Source organism: Aedes aegypti, chromosome 3 (genome assembly GCF_002204515.2).
Source record: "Aedes aegypti strain LVP_AGWG chromosome 3, AaegL5.0 Primary Assembly, whole genome shotgun sequence".
Classification (NCBI taxonomy): domain Eukaryota; kingdom Metazoa; phylum Arthropoda; class Insecta; order Diptera; family Culicidae; genus Aedes; species Aedes aegypti.
Genome location: NC_035109.1, coordinates 121,888,414 through 121,908,857, shown reverse-complemented (window position 1 = coordinate 121,908,857; position 20,444 = coordinate 121,888,414). Strand labels below are relative to the sequence as shown.

General features: G+C 43.9%; 1 protein-coding gene across 4 annotated transcripts in view; it reads left to right on the top strand.

The window, feature by feature from the left end:
- LOC5572553 (E3 SUMO-protein ligase RanBP2) overlaps positions 1-19,898 on the top strand; it is a 55,247-nt gene extending 35,349 nt beyond the window's left edge. Inside the window, exons 3-8 of one of the 4 annotated variants that reach the window (XM_021850031.1) lie at positions 2,965-4,813; positions 4,898-7,695; positions 8,087-8,229; positions 8,292-9,073; positions 18,359-19,201; positions 19,279-19,898. In XM_021850031.1, the coding sequence (XP_021705723.1) occupies positions 2,965-4,813; positions 4,898-7,695; positions 8,087-8,229; positions 8,292-9,073; positions 18,359-19,201; positions 19,279-19,586 (6,723 nt within the window). In that variant the 3' untranslated portion in view covers positions 19,587-19,898. Of the gene's footprint in view, positions 1-2,964; positions 7,696-8,086; positions 8,230-8,291; positions 9,074-18,358; positions 19,202-19,278 lie in introns of all 4 variants that reach the window. The other 3 variants (XM_021850030.1, XM_021850029.1, XM_001654020.2) reach the window with 3 other exon arrangements.
- Positions 19,899-20,444: the final 546 nt, after the last annotated feature.

Genomic DNA, 20,444 nt, shown 5'->3' with positions numbered 1-20,444 from the left:
AAACTTGAAGGTTTCTTGAGATCGACAATCTTCTTTGGGTTTTCTATTAATTTTACTTTATACTATATTCACATTAAACTAATGCAAAAACTAAACACAAAACAAAATATAGAACGATAGACGCGATGTGAGATGTGATATGACGATGGTACAAGTAAAGACTCGCTCCCAACTGTCACTATCGATAGGTGCTTGTGAACTGAACTGCTAATAGTAGGTAAGTCTATCGGTTTGTCTATCGGTTTGTCTATCGGATTTCGCTCTTCTTTTTATGTCTCGAACGTAGATTGTGATGATGTGGATGCTGAAGATAAATAACCGATCAATGATTGCTATATGTGTGTTGACGACGTCTAAAACCACAGATATGCGGAAATCTACTTTGCTCATTACAACACATTTATTAAAAAACATTGATTAGTTCGGCACTACAAGTGTCGACATATTCTTATTCATGTTTTACATAACAAATTTAAATGTACATACCTATACTTTTATTTTTGCAATAATAATAAAAAATGAAAGGTTCGATATTGAGAGTGTAAACGTTTTCTTTAAAAAACTGATATCTATTAACCCGTATAGGCCTGAGTGAAAGCAAAAATACTAAAACCCTCACCGCTCAGCGAATCCTTAACGGATTCAAATGATTTTTTGTCAGATAATTTCAGGAATCGGCTATAATGTGACCACTATATCATGGAATTTTAAGAAAATTGCATTAGTGTAAACCTTTTGAGAAACGATTGAATTGTAAAACTATGAGTCCTGCATTTGATTGATCCTACAAATTACCATTTTCGGGTCCCCAGGACGCCTCAAATTTACGATAAAGTGGCCAATTTGTATATAAACATCTGTACCAAGCTTATGGGAACGCATTTTAGTGAACTATTATGTTTGATTTCTACTTCTCGAGGATTGAATTAGTATCCAACAATTCTATAACCGGTTCTTCCGGGCATTAAGTCCGAGTGGCCACATCCGGTATATTTTAAACGGTGTAAAACTCTTTATTTGTAATGTTGAATATCAGATCTTAAAGATTTATGCAAATTAAAATGATTGTCATTGCAAATAAATAAAGGTAACTTTTCATGTCCCAAAAAACAGGCATTTTTCACCCGACTTGACCCAATGACCCACCGGATTAACTCCAGTCACAGGAATATTTCCGAGTTTCTCTGGCCACTTCTAGAAACTAGATATGTGTGCCAGTATACTGACAAAAAATCATTTGAATCCGTTAAGGATTCGCTGAGCGGTGAGGGTTTTAGTATGTTTGCTTTCACTCAGGCCTATACGGGTTAAAACTATATGATGTAACTGTGAATCCTCTTTACTAAAAGAAATCTCTTCCTGTAGGGTCAGGCGGGGTAAGATGAGCACCCTAAGGATTAGCGCGATTTAAGCCTACTTAAACGTTCTTATTTTGGTAAAATTGGTAACCATCCTAATCTTTTACATTATTTCTTTTCCTCCAACCATTGAAAGTTTTAAAAAGTGATAAATAGTTTTCCAAATAATACGTTAAAAAATAGCTTTTTTATCATCGGTCAAAAAAACTGCGGGGCAAGATGGGCACCCCCATAAAAAGATGCAATTTACTAAAGAAAACTATTATTTTTCAATGCTTGCAATATCCCAGGATATTATCTTTAATATCTGATAGTATTTATCTTCAACTAGCTTAGTTTTTAAAACTTTTATCAAAAAATAAATAACTTTTCATAGATTGCTAAGATTTTACTTAAAAATCGATTAAATTTGTTATTTGTTTATATTTTTTTTTAGAAAAAATGTTTGTGCAAAGAGGATACCGCAAGTCAAGCTCACAGCTAAATGTGGTTCTATAATTTTACACTTTTACTTAATTTTGAACATGGTGCTCATCTTGCCCCAAGAGTGTAAATTTATTAATATAATCAAAACAATTGAAATATTTTTTAAATTTGATAAAATTTTTGCTCCTGATTATCTACAGAAGATTATTCTATAAGTATACGGCCAAAAACGTATGAATTTAATGGTTTACGCAACAAAAATATCACTTTTAAATGAACAAATCTTATATGAAAAAGTAAATTTTTGGTCTTCTATGTATTTTTGACAATATTTACATTGTGCTGTTGATTTTTTAGCTGAAATTTATGACCATCATATCAATTTAATAATATTCATCAGAACCCCAAATAATTTATTGAAAAAAATCGGTAGGAAAGACACAAACTAGGGGTGCTCATCTTGCCCCGGGTGCTCATCTTGCCCCACATTCCCCTACCAATCATGTAGTCTCGGTATCTAAATCACAAATATTCCTTTCTTTATCTAACAACCGTAACGTGAAAACACAAAACAGACATGTCTGTTTTTGTATTTATAAAATTTCTGAATGGTTCGTCCACGTAGGTGTCGAAATATTTTATATTTAGTCTTCATCTATGTTAATGGATTACTTTTTCAATTGACGTTACATGAATCGCATCACGTACCAAGGTGTATGCAGATTTTGTAGCTTCTGGATCCTTTCCACTAAAAAAATCTCCTTCCCGTGAGAACCATGAAGATGCAGAGGTAAACTTGGTCTTTAGTAACAATGGATGTCACACTAACATTCCTTTCCTTCCTCGATAATCGTAAGGATATGGACGACGCCATTATTGACTCTGTAATGTTTGAAATTCTCGAAATTGTACGTTGAAGATGGTAAGCTACTCCCAAGCTCCGTCTGTTGATTCCTTGTGCAATTTTGATTGTTCTGGTCAATCACGGAGTAGCAACTACGAATTATACGGTCATCTATGCTCATACTTTTTGTTTTTGGGACCAATTTTGGTTCCTGTTTGGTCTCGTTTTATCAGGCAAGATAGATACCTCTTATTTTCAAGATACTTAGTCGCTATCAGCCCTGGACACGTAACTTGATATATGCATAATTTTTAATCAAATCTGTTATTCTTTCAGGTTCGTCAGTTTTGCTCCGATGTCAGTTGGAAGAAGAGCGTGTTCCGCACGTTGTACAGCAATAACGGCGATCAGGTGTCCAAGATGTCGTCTTCCTACTTCATGCAAAGTGGATCCATCGGGGAGCCTCAGTATGTGCTTCCCAAGCGAGAGCACATGCAAATGTATCTGGAGATTGCCCAATACCTGTTTCCGTCTTCGTTGGCCTACCAGGTCTATTTGGGCCTCGGAGTGGAAGATCTGTCCGAACTTAAGTGTAAATCGTTCAACGGACTCAACTTCTCCACCAACAATTTGGACAACTGTAGCGTGGAAACGCTGAACCAGCTGGATGTGGACTCATTCCTCTATTGTTCAATTTTGGTTGCCAGAAGTTGCATGGAGAGCGAAAAGAAATACCAAGACAAAATCGACACGGGGAAACCTTTGATCCTGCCTGCACCTAACATGATGCCAACACTTTGTGAGGAGAATAAGGTCGACTGGTGGAACGCTGCTTGTGCGGTTTTCAAGAACACCAAAATGGAAAACTTATCGTCTAACAAACAGCTGCTTCAGCATGGCATTCAGGCAGTGCGAGGAACGGGAACTCCAATTACGGACGTTATTGTCCTGTTGAAGCTGGGAAAGATTCTGGCGAAGAGAGTGAATTCCACCATGCTACCGGAAGAACGTCGTCAGTTGGAGCTAAGAACGGAATGTGTTTATAAGGCGGGGGTGTTATTGTGGAAAATGCGTAATGAAGCGTCGTTTAGCAGCACGAACATCTTCTTCAAGTACGGAATTGACTCGTTTGATTGCAGTCAAGAGGCAGTTAAGCTTGCTGAAGATGCTCTTACCTATCTGGCCGGTGTCTACTTCAAGCATGGGCGATACGAGGAGTTCACGCATGATTTTGGCGGAATACCACTACCTTTTGCGGCTTATTTCAGGGCTGAAGCGTTCAAGAAATTGGACGAATCGAGTAAAACTCCGCTGAAGACCAAGAAGTTTTATAGTGAAAGGGCACGAGATTGTATGAAGCAAACGCAAAAGTATCTAGAGCTTCCCTACATTGAGAAAAGTCATCCGTTGCACTTTGTGGTTCACAGTGAAATGAAACGCTTGCAGTTCAATGAGTCTATGGATGGAAGCTTGAACACGTCTTTGAATGGCTTTGGAGCCGCTGGCGGCGTTGACGATAGCGATCACTTCCAATCGTTCAGCTCTTCGACCAATACTGGATTGAACAGATCGGAACGTGAGGCAGCGAACAATTTCACGGTTAAGACCAATGAGCTGGAAAATCTGATTCGCAAGATGATGGAAACTCTGAATATTGTAAAGGAAGACGTGTTGAACATCAGGAACGATGTGGGTGATATGCAGGAGCGACTTGTTAAAATTGAAGAGAACATCTATAAAAAGCCAACAGAAGATGAAGCAACCAGAGCAGCATCTGTGCTGAATGATTTGTACATTTTGGATGAACTTCAAAACCCTTCATACGGAAATCAATCGGCCTATAATCAACAGATGCAACAATTGACTCCTAATCTGGCCCAATCACACAATCGTTTGCCTCCAACACATCCTGCAGCCGCAGCTGCTGCAGCAGCAGTCGCTATGCAGCAATCAAATGCTGCCTATCAACAGTTTTACAACACTTCGTATCCAATGTACATGCAACAGTACGCTCAACAAGGAAGAGCACAAATGGGGGCAGCAATCGCTTCCCCAATGCACACTTATCCCGACAATAATCTGCTCGTTCAAGCATCACCGGCCGCTTACTACCAACAGCAACCAACTCTCCCACCTGTTGCATTGCCTACCCAACAGCAACAAATTCCAGTCGTCACTCCTAAAGGTACATCCCTGATTGAGCAAGCTCTTCAAACACCAACTCTTCTCAACACCTGGAATTCCACCTACAATTCTACTATTCCAGCAGTTTCAATGGCTCCTCCAACTCCTTCCGGTCCAACTCCGTTGGAGAAAGCAGCACCCGTCAACGTTGTGATAACCAACTCCGATCCTTTGCCAACTAACATCTCTGTGGGAACAACTCAACCAACCTACAGCGTAACGATTCCACCGCAGCACATCAAGCACAGCGTAGTTAGCAATACTCCATCCGTTGCTTCCATCGTTCCTCCATCTGCACCGGCTTCGGGTATTGAAAATATCTCTCCGGTTGAACAACAGCCGATTAACACCAAATTCCCAATTCCAGCTCCGAAGGCCACTCTGCCTACAATTACGCCTGGAATGTTCAGTCAAAGCATCATCGCTTCAGCAACGACCACCACTGCGGAAGCTGAGGACAACGAAGACGACGATGATGATACCGCCAATGTGTCCGGAGAGTACGATCCTCGACCGGACTTCAAACCTATCATCGCACTTCCCGACGAAATTGAGGTGAAAACCGGCGAAGAAGACGAAGAGCAGATATTCTGCGGGCGGTCCAAACTGCTGCGCATGGTCGACAGGGAATGGAAGGAGCGAGGTCTAGGCGATTTGAAGATCCTCAAGAGCAAAACTGATCCGACCAAGTACCGGATTGTTATGAGGCGGGATCAGGTTCACAAGATTGCCGCCAATCATTCTATTTCGCCGGAGCTGATCATCAAACCGATGGAGAAGAACAACAAATGCTACACCTGGGCTGCAATGGACTTTGCCGATGAGGAACCCAAGAAGGAGACGTTCTGCGCTCGTTTTGCTAGCGCCGAACTGGCCAAAGAATTCTACGACAAGTTCAACGAGGCTAAGAACGAAATCATCAAACTGAAGAAACAAAAGGAGGCTTCATCGACCTTCGCGTTCAGTACTCCCAAGCCCGATACCACTTCAACCCCTGTCTCGAAGCCAGCGTTCTCAGCCGTACCATCGACTAAACCCATTTTCGGCGCAGCCGCAAGCTCTACCACACCTGCAACGACTTCATCAAGCACTTCAACGCCCTTCCAAGGCTTCACATTCGCTAACAGCTTTGCACCGAAAGCCCCGGCAGCAACCGTCGAGGAAAAACCAAAAGAACCGACCAAACCAAGTCCATTTGCTTCGTTTAGTTTCGGTGCTAATGCACCGAATGTGACCACCACTCCCTCAACGATCCCCGCCAATTTGTCAACCGGGCAGAAATCGTTCACCGACATCTTCAGTAGCCTGAACAAGCTCGCTACTCCTCCTTCGGTTACGTCCACTCCTATCACCGCAGTCAAAACCCCAGAGCAACAGCCCTCGAATGCATCCGTCAGTGAAGACGTGGTGGAAGAATTCGTTCCTACCGCGGACTTCAAGCCGGTCATACCCCTGCCCGAACTGGTGGAGATAAAAACCGGCGAGGAAGGTTTCGATTGCGTTTTCGAGCACCGGGCGAAAATCTTACGCATGGATAAGGAAGCCAAGGAATGGAAGGAACGCGGAATCGGCAACATTCGCGTCCTGGTCAAGAGAGACGATAACAATACTGCGCGACTGCTGATGCGACGAGAACAGGTGCTGAAACTGTGCTGCAATCAACTGATCACCAAGGATTTGAAGTTCGCTCCAAACGAAAAGAACAATTCTCTGACCTGGATCGGGCACGACTATTCCGAAAATGAATTGGTCGTCGGAACGTTTGCCATTCGGTTCAAAACGGCTGACATCTGTAACGATTTCCACAACATCATCAAGAAGGTTCAAGCTGCCATGGGAGACAAACCGCAGAAAGAGGATAAGAAAGAAGACAAGAAACCTGAACAGAAAGGCTTCGGAGACAAGTTCAAACCTAAGGCCGGGTCGTGGACTTGCGAGTCCTGTTATGTGACCAACAAAGCCGATGATGTGTACTGCATGGCTTGCAACAGTCCTAAGGATTCCACAGTTCCGAAAAAGGAAACCAACCTGCTGGACAGTTTGTCGAAAACAACAAGCAAGTTCACGTTCGGCGTCCAGCCAGCGGCGGAAGCACCTAAATTCAGTTTTGGTGTCCCTGCAACATCTGCCACTGCTCCTGCCCCTGCCAAGATCGCTGAAGCACCCAAAAAAGATCAACCTGCTTCATCAGGCTTCGGCGATCAGTTCAAACCGAAGGCCGGGTCTTGGTCTTGTTCTGGATGCTACATCAACAACAAAGCCGACGATCTGTACTGCTTGGCTTGTGATACCCCGAAAGATTCTACAGTTCCTAAAAAAGAGAACAAAGGAGTCCTCAGCGCTGGCGGAGATGCCCCGAAGTTCACATTCGCTTCCGGTGGTGGTTTCTCGTTTGGAACCCCAGCTGCAACGTCCACTACTTCCTCGGTTAGCAGCACCAGCAGCGTTGTGACGACAACAGCCACCACAGGAGGCTTCAGTTTCGGATCGACTCCCGGATCTGGATTTTCGTTCGGAACACCCCTCTCCAAACCCTCAGCAACATCAACAACGGTCCCCGAAGAAGTTCCCGCTGCTACCGTAACATCCACAACCACCACAACGAGCAGTTTCAAGTTTGAACTCCCCAAGCCGACAATGTCTTTTGGGCCCTCGCCCACCAAACCAACGGCGGTGGATACGACCCCCAGGTTGGCAGCGCCGGAAAAACCTACCTTTGAGTTTGTTTTCAAACCCAAATCGCCCGGGAAACCGAAGAGTCCCGGGCGTACGCTAAGCACCGGCTCCGCCAACGATGACGGCGAGTGCGAGGGCGAGGTTGAGGAATGTGCCGAGGAAGAGAACAACACCTACTTCACGCCTGTGATTCCACTTCCGGACAAGGTATGTTGTACATAGTTATACCGGGAATTTGAAAAACTAGCAAATCAATGAAAATTGTTATAACAAAAAAGTCATGACTTTTATCTATCAGTTGAAATTATTCACCCTTTTTCAATTTCAAATACAATTACAACTTTCAAAACACTACCTAGCTCAATTCATTCGATTTTTCAGACAAAACACGTTGCAATTTTGTCAAACATAGAAATGTTAACTTCCAATATCCATAAAATCTCTGATAATCGCGCTCAGGTATAATATACGAAAACTAGCATCGGGGAAATTAGAAAAAAAAAACTCGGAATTCTGTTTTCCAATTCTAAAACGAATGTCCTGCTAAAATTTCCCTGCAGAATTTAGTTGATAAATTCTATCTCCAATATTCTAATAGGTTGATGTTAAGACCGGCGAAGAAGATGAGGATGTGCTGTATTCGCACAGGGCTAAATTGTTCCGCTTTGTGGACAAGGAGTGGAAAGAACGAGGCATCGGTGATGTTAAAATTTTGAGGCACAAAACGAATGGAAAGCTGAGGTAAACTACAGTAATAGTTTTAAGCTTGATTCCAGAGATTATACATTTATTTCTTATTCTAGAGTGGTTATGCGTCGTGATCAGGTGTTGAAGATTTGTTTGAACCATGCGTTGGACGAAGATATTCAGTACCAGAAGAAGGACGATAAATCGTGGCATTTCATAGCGAACGATTTCTCAGAAGGTGTATTCGAGTTGATGCACTTCTCGTTGCGTTTCAAAAATGCCGAAATTGCGAACGACTTCAAGAGTGCCGTCGACAGAGCTCTTTCGGGTGAGGCAACGAAGATCGACTCGCCAGTGAGCAGCAAGTCCGACACTGCATTCAACGCAACTCTGGATTCTACCATTTCGACGCCGATGAGCAATCTGAACTTCTCGCAACTGAGCGATATTTCGCTGAATGACAAGGAACTTCTTGACAAGTACAAACTGCCGGCAAACTTCTTCGATAGTCCCAAACAACCGTGTCCCGGTTGTCGGGGTTGTGATCCGGACAGCTTCGTTTTCCCAACGTATGACCTTACTGTGAACAAAGATCTCCTGGACGAGAAACCACTGCCGATGAATGTGAACGACGTGAAGCAGTTACCTATTACGAGAAAAATTACACGGTCACCGAAAAAAGTAAGTTTTTCCGAATCCGGTGAAAGCCAGAAAGTGAATAACCTGTTCGGATCGATATCGACGGCAACATCCACCGGCAAAACTGAGAGCAAGTCATCGCCTTTCTCCATCAGTAGTTTTGTGACGGCTGAAAAACAATCGTCTGCAGCAACGATATTCGGAGCCGCAGCGAAACCAGCGGCGGTGGAACAGTCCACTCCAAAATCAATTTTCGGAGGTAAGTTCATATTTCACAAATTCTTTAGGAATTGATTATAAAATTCATTACCTTTTACAATGTAAGAAACGTTCCACATTTTCTTCCAAAATTTTAATTTATCCTTCTGGTTTAATGGGACGTTAACAACACAGAATGGTTTAGCTTCCTATACGCCAGCGGTTCGAATATGATGAGAATTACAAAATCAATAGGGCGATATTCAAAACTAAAAAGGCAATAGATGGCTCTTTTTAAGCGGTAGTAAAAACGAAATCCTGAAGCAAAGAAAGCACCACGGGAGATGAACTGAGCACAAAAACTTATGTATTCACTTTACACATGATTTCTAATCACTACTTTTTTGATCCAGTTTCCTAATTGCAAGTAATTTTCATCATTATGCAAGTTTTTCATTATTTTCCATACGTTACAAACAACAGTGTCGTCGCCCGGCGGCCAGTGAAAGAAACTGAATGTTCGAAAGGTTGTTGCCTGAACTTCTTGCCGCTGGCGCCAACTGTTAGCGGTTATGAACGAAATAAACAGTCGTTACCCTATTGACCTTATATTCTTGAACTTCGATCCATGGTGTGTTCCTACCGCCTGCTCCAGCCGGATGCGCCAAAATCGAGTATCGTGGGCCATTTGATGTCGACTAGAAAGCGAGTATAACACCCGGGGTACCACATTGGGGGCAGGTTCCAGTCAGTATATTGCGAAAGACAGACGGACGGACGGAGGTGGAAAACGGCGGACTTCAAGAAGGACGTGTTAGGGTGGTTCGTAGCCTTGCGATTACGCATTCGCTTCATAAACGGATGGTCATGAGTTCGATTCCCAGCCCCTCCACGAAAAACCCGTCCAGACACCAGAAGACGCTGCACGGGGACCGTGCTTTGGGGAGCACATCCATCCTCCGTCAGTATCAGATGGTGACTGAGACAAACTGACCCTCTTCGAAGGCGGCTAGCCTCAAACGACTCAGTAACACGTCAAAATCAATCACCGCAAGAACAATGGACTCTGGTTTATAAGGAAATTGATTGGACTAACAGCACAGCACTCCGGCTACCTGCTTGGTGTCAGAGTAAAAGAGTAGAAGAGAGTGAAAGTAGATGATAAATATAGATTAGTTGAAAATAGATCTGTATCGGTAAAGAAGCTACAAATGAACTATGATTCCGGCACAGTGGCGGCCACGAGCACAGAGTGCCTTTTAAATAAACATAAGGAATACAAAAAAAAAGAAGGACGTGTTAGTCGCAGTGCACATCACTTTAAACCTCAGTGCAGATGAGTTAACGGCAGCACTAACTTGTGCGTGCAAGCTGCTTCCGAGCCAGAAGAAGAATGCAGCGGGCTTGCAACAACGCTGAAAGAGAAGAACGTAGACTCGTCTACTGAGCAGCAAGATCCGCGCTTAACAGCGAAATCAGGCTTAGCAAAAAATATTGTTTTCTAGAACTTTGCGACAAAGCAAACGTGAGTCCGTGGGGCGACGCGTACAGAGTAGCCATGGCGGAGTTAGAAGGCAGAGTCATATCACCGGAAAGGTGCTCGGTGAGAACAATTGTTATGATTGACTGACTGCTGCTGCAGCATGAAGCTATAATCTGGACTTACTCTCCTCACGGTATGCGGGATATGAATCTCGAGTTACAAATGTGGCGTTGATCGATGTGGCGAAAGCTTTGAACACTAAGATGGCCCCAAGACCAGACGTAATTTCAAATCTGGCTCTGAAAACAGCGATCCTCGAGAACCCTGATATGCTCAGGACCCCACTGCAGAACTGCAGCTTCCCAGACTCCTGGAAGCGACCAAAGGTGATACTGCTGTCAAAGTCAGCAAAACCGCTTAGCGTTTAGGCCGATGTGCTTGCAGGATAGTCCAGCCAACTGCTCGAGCGAGTAATTCTGAACAGGCTTACGAAGCAAGCGGAGAGCGAGAACGTTCTGTCGAATATGTAGTTCGGCGTCCGGAAAAGAAGCTCTACCGTGGATGCGATCCAAATGTTGTGGAGACCATTAAGACAGCTCAGAAGCAGAAAAGGAGAGGAAACCGTTATTGTGCGACGATCACACTAGACGTTAAGAACGCTTTCAACTGCGCTAACTGGAAAGCATTCGCCTGATCATTGCGTAGCGTGTGAGTACCTGAGTACTTCTGCCGGATTCTGAAGAGCTACTTTCAGAATCGGTTACTGATATACGACACAGGCGAAGGAGTAAAAAGTACTTCAATTACGGCGGGCGTTTTTCGGGCTCTATGGAATGTTATGTACGATGGTGTCTTGAAATTAAATGAGTCTTCCCAGGAGCGTAAATATCGTTGGCTTTGCGGACGACGCAGTGCTATTAGAAGCTATCGTACTGGACATCAATGTATCGAAGATGAAGTACATGATAGCGAGGAGCTCAAGATAGAGCACGGAATATTCCCCAACTCGAGTTTATATTGACGGTGATGAATTCGTGGTGATCGAACAATGCATGTACTTGGGTTCACTGGTGATTTCCAACATTATTATTATTTATCTTTATCTGAGTGGCTTTCCGCCCTTGGCGAGTTCGCCACTAATGATTACCGACAACGTCACCAGCAGAGAAATCAAGAGGCGCCTTGTGTCTACTCTTGACACAGCAGAACTCTTCAATCGAGCAAAGTTCGCCATCGCACGAAGTTAACTATCTACAAGACGCTAATTACATCAATACTTCTCTATGGGCAGGAAACATTGATCCTATGTGCAATGTGCATGATCCTATGATCGCTCCCTTGGTGTTTTTCGAACGGAAGTATTCGTCGACCATCTGCAGCTGAGTGCAAATAGAAGACGGAACGTGGAGAAGGTGATCATGAAATTCCACCAGCTGCTGCTAGGAAAACCAGCCATCATTCTCGTTGCAAAGATGAGGAGGCTGGGATAAGCCGGACATGTCACGCTAGAAGAAATATAGCGGCTGCCAATCCTTCCAACGGGCCTTTTTGTTGGTCAGCTTTGACAAGGGCAATTGTCGCAAGGCAGCACGTCGACTACGTTCTTGTTAATGGACGGCAGTTGTATGATATTATCGATGTCAGGACCAGTTTGGATTCAGAAAAGGTAAATCTACTCTGGACGCCATCCAGTCGGTCGGTCAAACAGCTGAGGTGGCAATCGAGCATAAAAGGAGCGGCATCCGTTACTGCGCGGTTGTCACTCTGGATGTGAAGAATGCGTTCAACAGCGCAAGCTGGGAAGCAATAGCACACGCGCTTCACCGCCTCAAGGTACCGGTGCAGTTGTGTAAGCTTCTAGAAAGCTATTTTGATGGTAGGATTCTACTGTATGACACAGAGGAGGGGCAGAAAAGCGTTCGAATTACCGCGGGAGTACCTCAAGGTTCAATCCTGGGCCCGCTGTTATGGAATGCGATGTACGATGACGTACTGAGGCTGCCCCTTCCGACGGGTGTTAAGATTGTTGGCTTCGCCGACGATATCACCCTAGTGGTCTATGGTGAATCGATGGAGGAAGTAGAGTTGACAGCAGCGCACTCTATTTCCCTGGTAGAGGAGTGGATGAAGTCTAGGAAACTAGGACTGGCCCGTCACAAGACTGAGGTGGTGGTGGTCAACAACCGCAGGTCCGAGCAACGGGCGCTTATCTCGGTAGGTGATTGCACCATAGAGTCCAAGCGATCCCTTAGGCATCTTGGGGTAATGATCGATGACAAGCTGAGCTTCGCTAGCCACGTTGAATATGCCTGTAAAAGGGCATCTACGGCTATAGCGGCGCTTTCGAGGATGATGTCTAACAGCTCTGCTGTAATTGCCAGCAAACGCAAGCTGCTGGCAAGCGTGGCGCTATCCATACTAAGGTATGGAGGACCAATCTGGTCAAAAGCGCTTAGAACGAACAGAAACCTAAAGCGGTTGGAAAGCACGTACAGGATAATGTGCTTAAGAGTAGCAAGTGCATACCGGACGGTATCTAAAGAGGCCGTGTGCATCATAGCCGGGATGACGCCCATCGGGCTCATCATCAAGGAAGATGTTCAATGCTTCAACCAAAGGGGTACCAGAGGAGTCCGCGACACGTGTAAAGAGGAAACGCTCAGAAGCTGGCAGCAGGAATGGGATAACTCCACTAAGGGTAGATGGACCCATCGACTAATACCAAATGTGTCAGATTGGTATGGTAGAAGCCATGGAGAAGTGAACTTCCACCTGACGCAGTTTCTGTCAGGACATGGTTGCTATAGACAGTACCTGCATAGGTTCGGGCACTCAGAATCTCCTGCGTGCCCCAATTGTGCTGGTGTAGAGGAAACAGCGGAGCATGTCGTGTTCGATTGCCCCCGTTTCATTGTTGTGAGAGGTCGCATGCTCACTACATGCGGAGGGGACACGTCCCCCGACAATATTATAGAGAGAATGTGTGCGGATGCCGAGTGCTGGAATGCAGTAACCACGGCTGTCACTCACATTATGTTAGAATTGCAGCGTCTATGGCGCGCCGACCAAGAGTTGGCTGCAGAGGATTAGCCCTGCCGAGGCTGGTCCCTTGTAACATTGTTTAAGTCGGCTAGGAGAAGCAGTTTGCCTAGGCTACTTCTGCTACACGTGTTGTGCTATATGCACTGGTCCCTTCCCGAAGAAATACCGTAAGGTGGTTCCGGGGAGATGAGGGTCTGAGTCCAAGGGTCATGTCGATGCACTGTTCACCACTTGAGCAATTCTAAATGAATTGCTCATGCACAGTGCATAGGCTGGTTTTAGCGGGTCGTCGTTGGTGCGTCATCCCCGCATTCCCTGAGTTATCTTCTCAGGGGATCTGTTTGCAGATTTCCCCCTTGTAAAAAACAAAAAATAAAAATGTCAGGACCTATCGTTGCGCTAACATATACTCAGATGCTGATCATCATCCGGTGTTGGTTAAAAAGCGAAGTCGAAATCCAGTCTGAGGAGTCGACCCCTCACCCATCCAACCAACATCAAGCAGCCGGCGTCACCGTGTAGGTTAAGTTTCCTTCGCTGGTAGTGTAAATCCTGCCACTGGACCAGCTAACAAGCAAGATCTCCGTTCTGCGTGTCTGCGCGGAGTACAAGCTAACCAGGATCGGCATCAAGGTGCACAAAATGCTCGAATACGACAGGGTGTGTTCCATCTTGAAGAACGCTAAGGTGGAATCCTTCCCCCACGACATCCCTGGCGACAAACCCTTCAAGGCCGTCATCAGGGGCATGAACAACGTTGACCCGAAGAAGATTCAAGCGGAGCTGCGGAATCACTACAAGCTGGACGCAACCGCGGTCTACAAAATGGCGCGAAAAAAGTATCCGGATTGCCTCTATCTGGTACATTTTCGCAAAGGCTCGGTTACGCTGAATGCTCTCCAGACGGTCCGAACAATCGGATGCATTATCGTCAGATGGGAACCATATCGCGGAGGCCGTCGCGATGTTACCCAGTGTCAGCAGTGCCTCAACTTTGGACACGGCACCAGAAACTGGCCACCTCCAACCACGCTGCAATATCTGCGCCGAAAGTCATGAGTTCTACCTGGTTATGCCTCCGGCGTTGGCATTCAAGTGTGCCAACTGAGGCTACGGATGAATCCCTTTTGCGTGATGAGGAGCTGGTCATGCTGGTCTCCGAAATGCTCATCATCCAGCGATGCTGCAGGACCCGGTCTGAGCAGCTGCATGCTGTAGTCTCCATCATTGACTAAGCCGCTGGTTATCGCTACATGGAACGCTTGCTCTGTAGGAGCAAAAACATCGAGTTTGCTGATTTCTTCGACAAGCACAGCATCGACGTGGGGCCAACACCGAAACCCATGTCAAATCCGGCAGAAATGTCTTATCCTTGAATATGCTTGAATAAGCAATCTATATATAGTAGATTAGGCTCGATTTAGGTTGTTTACATTAGTTTTAAGTTTTTAATTTAAAATTCCATCAAACTCACTAATTCGGTGAATTTATACAAGAAAATTTGTCTAAAATCATGTAGGTTGGGGATTGCTCATCAAACCTTCCGGTCCGCCTCATAGTTACGTACTATTTGGTGCTGGGTGTAGTTCTTGTTTTTCCAGCTGTATTGAAAAGCATGAGCCATAGTCTTTGGCATACAATCGGATCTATCTTTAGCAGAAAAGAACCGAAATGTCTATCGACGACCGGTGATTGCTAGCAGATATAGTGGAGAGCTTGTCTTGAAACGTTCATCGCTTCAAGCTAGTTGAAAAACTGAATACACTGATTGCCTGTCGATCAGAGCCGAACTAGGCATAGATCGTATACATACATCTGAATCTACATGTCTCCGATGTATTACATCGTTCCAGGTGGGAGTTATCTGATATGTGAATATGGTACCATAACAGAATTTTCCATCTGAACGAAGTGATAAATCATAATATTCCGCAAACTGTATCACACATCTACAGAATGTATTGCGTGAAGTTAAGACACAGCAGAGTATTGGGTACATAGGACCAAGTCCCTGCCGGGTGGCGCGAAACTGATGAGCGATAGACAATAGAATCAACAACACTGCCATAAGGGATAGTAAGCATGTGACTATTGTCGAAACTATGATTAGGAGGCAAATCAACATCCCAAGATCAAATTTTTGTTACAACCCAATGTAGGTATTATTAAATTAGGCTGTAGAAAATGATAAATATCTGATCACTTAGGAACCTTGCAACAGGTAATAAATGCTCGTAGTCTGTTTTCTTCGAATACACATGTATAAATTGTTAAAATTGCCGAATCATACGCGGAATTTATTAAACGGATCATGAAATTAGGACTGAAATCATAATGATGATAGATTATCAACTTTCCTTTCGTCTTGCTATTTGTTACCGTTAGAATCACCAAACTGATTGGTTTCCCACTACTTACACCAATACAACAGCACGAAAACTGAAGTATTATAATCGCGCGTTGGAACTTTCAATATCCATATATTACATCAATAGTGAATTCTTGTATGTAGCCAGTATAAATAACAGAATCATCAACTTCTTGAACATTCTTTAACTGAAAACAGGATGCTTGTTTTATCAAACATGCTCAATCTGCACCTAAAATCTCGGATCCAAATAGTTTTCTAAATAAAAATTGTGTCTAAATAAAACGTGTAGGCCAACAAAACATAATTGAGTAGGAGTTTACAAGTTACTTAGCACATGAAAAGCAGTTTAAATTAATCTATTACTAGATCAACACTAATGCTCACATTTTTATATTCTCATTTCATCATGGTCCTCATTGCTCGAGCGGAGACGAACACTCTGGAGATGGAAAAAATCGACAGCGCTACGATAAGGAAACGTAACAGATGAGAAACTATCGATACATTTATCAATTATAAAACCCCGTTTTAATGTTAACACTTTGTTTCTGTTGTTTCTGTTTTTTCTGTTTTTTTTTTCGTTTCAGCAATCAAATAACCGAACCAACTCTACTATCTTTTCATTTCTTCTTCGTTATACATATAGTCCTTCTGGCACTGAACCGAGTGGTGCGCCTTCCGCTTTCTTACTGGTGCTGTTTTTCCTGTACATTTGGCATAGTGTCGGAGGTGGTGTACTGTATTTGCTATACAACGCGCTACTTTCGATATTGTGCTTGGCGTGTGGGGAAGCAGTACTAGTGGTGAAGCGGAGGGCGCCATTCGGTTTAGTGCCAGAGGGACTATATCTATTTAATGTATCTGAAGCTTGTGGGACCGCTTTAATTCCGGCGCCTGCTTGTGGAAGATCCCGGTGTGCTAAACGGTATAGGACATGTTAACGGGGGAGGCTTGGTAGGTCCTCACCCAGCCCGTGTCTAGATGGGCGGATAATTGTCTGCCAGGGTGTGGATTGAGCAATTACAATTACAATTACAGAAAATTTGTCTAAAATCATGTACATTATTATCAGAGAACTTGCACTGGAGATGAAAAGGATATTTTCCTGTATCACTTAAGATTCTTACATATTAACCACCTACAAAATTTTGAAATAAAGATTATTTAAAGTCAAAAAACAAGTTATCGAAAGATGGAACCAACTCTTCGATGAACATCTGAACGGTGCTGAAAGCGCAGGATATGAGGATCGAACAACGGAGCAAATATTTATATCGATGCTGCTAATAATGCAAAATAACCAGCCCTCAGTCCGAGGAAGGTCAAGGGTGCTATTCAACAACTCGAGGACAAAAAGCAGCAGGGTCATCTTCTTCTTATTCTTCTTCTTGGCATTAACGTCCTCACGGGGACAGAGCCGGGTACTTAGCTTAGTGTTCTTATGAGCACTTCCACAGTTGTTAACTGAGAGCTTTCTTTGCCAAAGTTGCCATTTTCGCATTCGTATATCGTGTGGCAAGTACGATGATACTCTATGCCCAGGGAAGTCAAGGAAAATTGCATTACAAATAGATCCTGGACCGACCGGGAATCAAACCCAGACACCTTCAGCATGACTTTGCTTTGTAGCCGTGGACTCTAACCACTCGGCTAAGGAAGGCCCCAAACTGGTCAACTGCATCGGCTGATAAGTACTATCTTGGAAATAGAACAGTTGTCGGAGGAGTGAAAGAAAAGGAGTAATATACTGCCCATAGACACATGTCAGTCCCATGTTTGCTTGGATTCCTATTCCCATGGGACAATTATGCGTTTATGGGCAGTATACTTTATCTACAAGAAAGGCAAGAGCTTTCGAACGATCTGCAGTCAATTTGTTTGCTTCGCAAATGATATGGACATAGTTTCTGAATATTTGAAAAGGCGGCAGACCTGTACACCCGCCTGAATTGTGTTGTAGCAAAAGGCGAATTAGTGGCGAATGTATCAAATACTAAGTAATTAGCATAAGGACGGTGCCGAGTGCAACAGGCTTCACCAAGGAAACAGTGTCCCTATAGACTGGGATACTTTTGAGGTGGTCGATGGGTTCGTCTACTTTGGATCCTTGCTGACAGCTGGTAATCAGTAGAGGAAATGTTCGCATCACGATGCTTCACTAGTACAGAAACGGAACGAACATTATATCCATGGTAATGGGGATCAATTTCACACTGCTCTGTAGATCCTTTACGTCCCCATTTTTATTCTATTACAATTTTCCGGTATTGTCGGTCTTCCAAGATTCCGCCTTGTGTTGTTTTCACCTTCTGACATTCAGCCTTATGATTTTCTGACTCTCGGATCAAGTTATGCCAAATGGCTTTTCTAAATTGACCTCATGCCAAGCAGAGCAATGTCTTGTTAATAAAGCTAATAATAATCATTAATTTACGCATCCTGTTTTGCAGGTTTTGCCTCCGGAGCTAGCTCAGGCACGCCCAGTACCGGATCAATTTTCTCATCTTCCCTCAACACAACTCCCAAATCCGCACTTCTACCATCGCAAGCAGACAAATCCAAGTCTCCGGTGTTACAACCTTCGGTATTCGGTAGTGCAGCCCCCGGAGGATCCGCTTTGAATAAATCGGCCGAAGGTGTTCAACTTTTCGGTTCCAGTTTTGGACAGAACACCTCCAGCACAAATATCTTCGGAGGAACGCCTACCTCGACAACGAAGTCGGAAACTTCCACTACCACTACCCCTGTCAGCAGTAGTATAACGACAACTCCTGCATTTGGGTCAACCGGAAGTGGCAACATATTTGGTGGATTTGGAAATACTACCTCAACGCCCACTTTCACTGGATCACTTTCCACAAGCACAAATGTTATCAGTGGATTTAGCTTTGCCGATGCTGCTAAAGGATTTGACAAAAAATCCAGTACTGCTGAGCCTGATCTCCTGAAAAAGATGGAAACGGGCGTTAGTTTTGCATCGCTGGCCACTGGGACATCAGGAAACTTTTTGACCAAACAGAGTGCACCGAACAGTGGATTCGTAGGTTTGACCGTGAAGGAAGATATCTTTACCAGAATGGCCAACAAGAGTAAAAACGACAGCACCGGAGAGAATGACGATAAAGAGGAAGCGGCCGGGGGTGACGAGAATTACGATCCGCACTATGAACCCATTATTCAGTTACCAGACGAAATCGAGGTAAGAACAGGCGAAGAGGACGAGACAAAGCTGTTCGGCGATAGGGCGAAGCTGTACCGATTCGATGCGGACACGAAGGAATGGAAAGAACGAGGTAAGCGAGAAACTGTTCAGCGGAAAATATCTAATGACATTGTAACCATTGAAATACACATCATTTATTCTTGCCAGGTGTCGGTGAGCTGAAAATATTGTACCATCCTGCCCGGAACAGCTATCGGATGCTGATGAGACGAGAGCAAATTTTCAAACTTGTTCTAAACCACGCAATCTCCAGCGACCTGCAAGTGACGCCGATGAACAACTCAGGCAAGGCATTCATCTGGGGTGCCATGAATCATGCTGAAGAGGGACCTCAGCTGGAGAAACTGGCAGCACGATTCAAGAACGAGGACATTGCCAGCACCTTCAGGACCGTGCTGGAGCAATGCCAGGAAAAGCTCCGCCAAAAGCCAGACCTTGAACCAGACCAGGACTAATACAACGCCTCTGCTGGACGTGAGTAACCATCAAAAGAAAAGTAGTTATTATATTTATGTGTATAATTATTATATAATTGGTAATGAGTTAAACCGTGCTCGTCACATTTTATGTACATTTTTTAAGATTCTTTCGATAAAGCCCTTCCAAACTCGTTTTTCCGTTGACTTTTGGCAAGGTTGTTGCATGTCAGATCGAATTATGAAACCTTTTTGCCCGCAGAAGGCACACATCTCGCTAACTAGAAATGGAAGCCTTTCATGGGATCACGTTGTAAACGTTTAGATTAAGACCTTACAGTAATCTTACAGTAATATGCTAAATATAAGCAGAAAAATAATTTGAAGTGACTACCATGCTTGAAGTTTCGACTAGAAACCCCGCCTATCGATATCCCGCGACAATGCAAAGAAAAGACTGACGTATAGCGAAAACAATTAGGGGAAGGCGGGGCAGTATGGTCATACGGGGTGAAATGGGCCACCTTCCATTTGAGCTTAAAAAACAGTTTTTGACCTCGATAACCTTAGGACCTCATAAAGTATGCTTCAATTAGCCACCACCGTGAAAATCACGCGAAAATATGATTTTGTACTTCATATATCGATAAAAATCTGAAACGTTGATGCTACTACGAAAATCTTATAAGATTTTGGATGTAAAAATAAGCTTTGCATAAAGTTTTGTTTATTGTTTTCAATTTTTTTCACAGCAGTTCGTTCTTCCATTATTTAATGGCATTATGCGCACGGAATTGTATAGATTCTAAAATAAATTTTCAATAAAACATGATTTATATGAAACATCTAGAAATGGGGCAATATGGTCATAGCCGGTCAAAGCTATCTTATCACAAA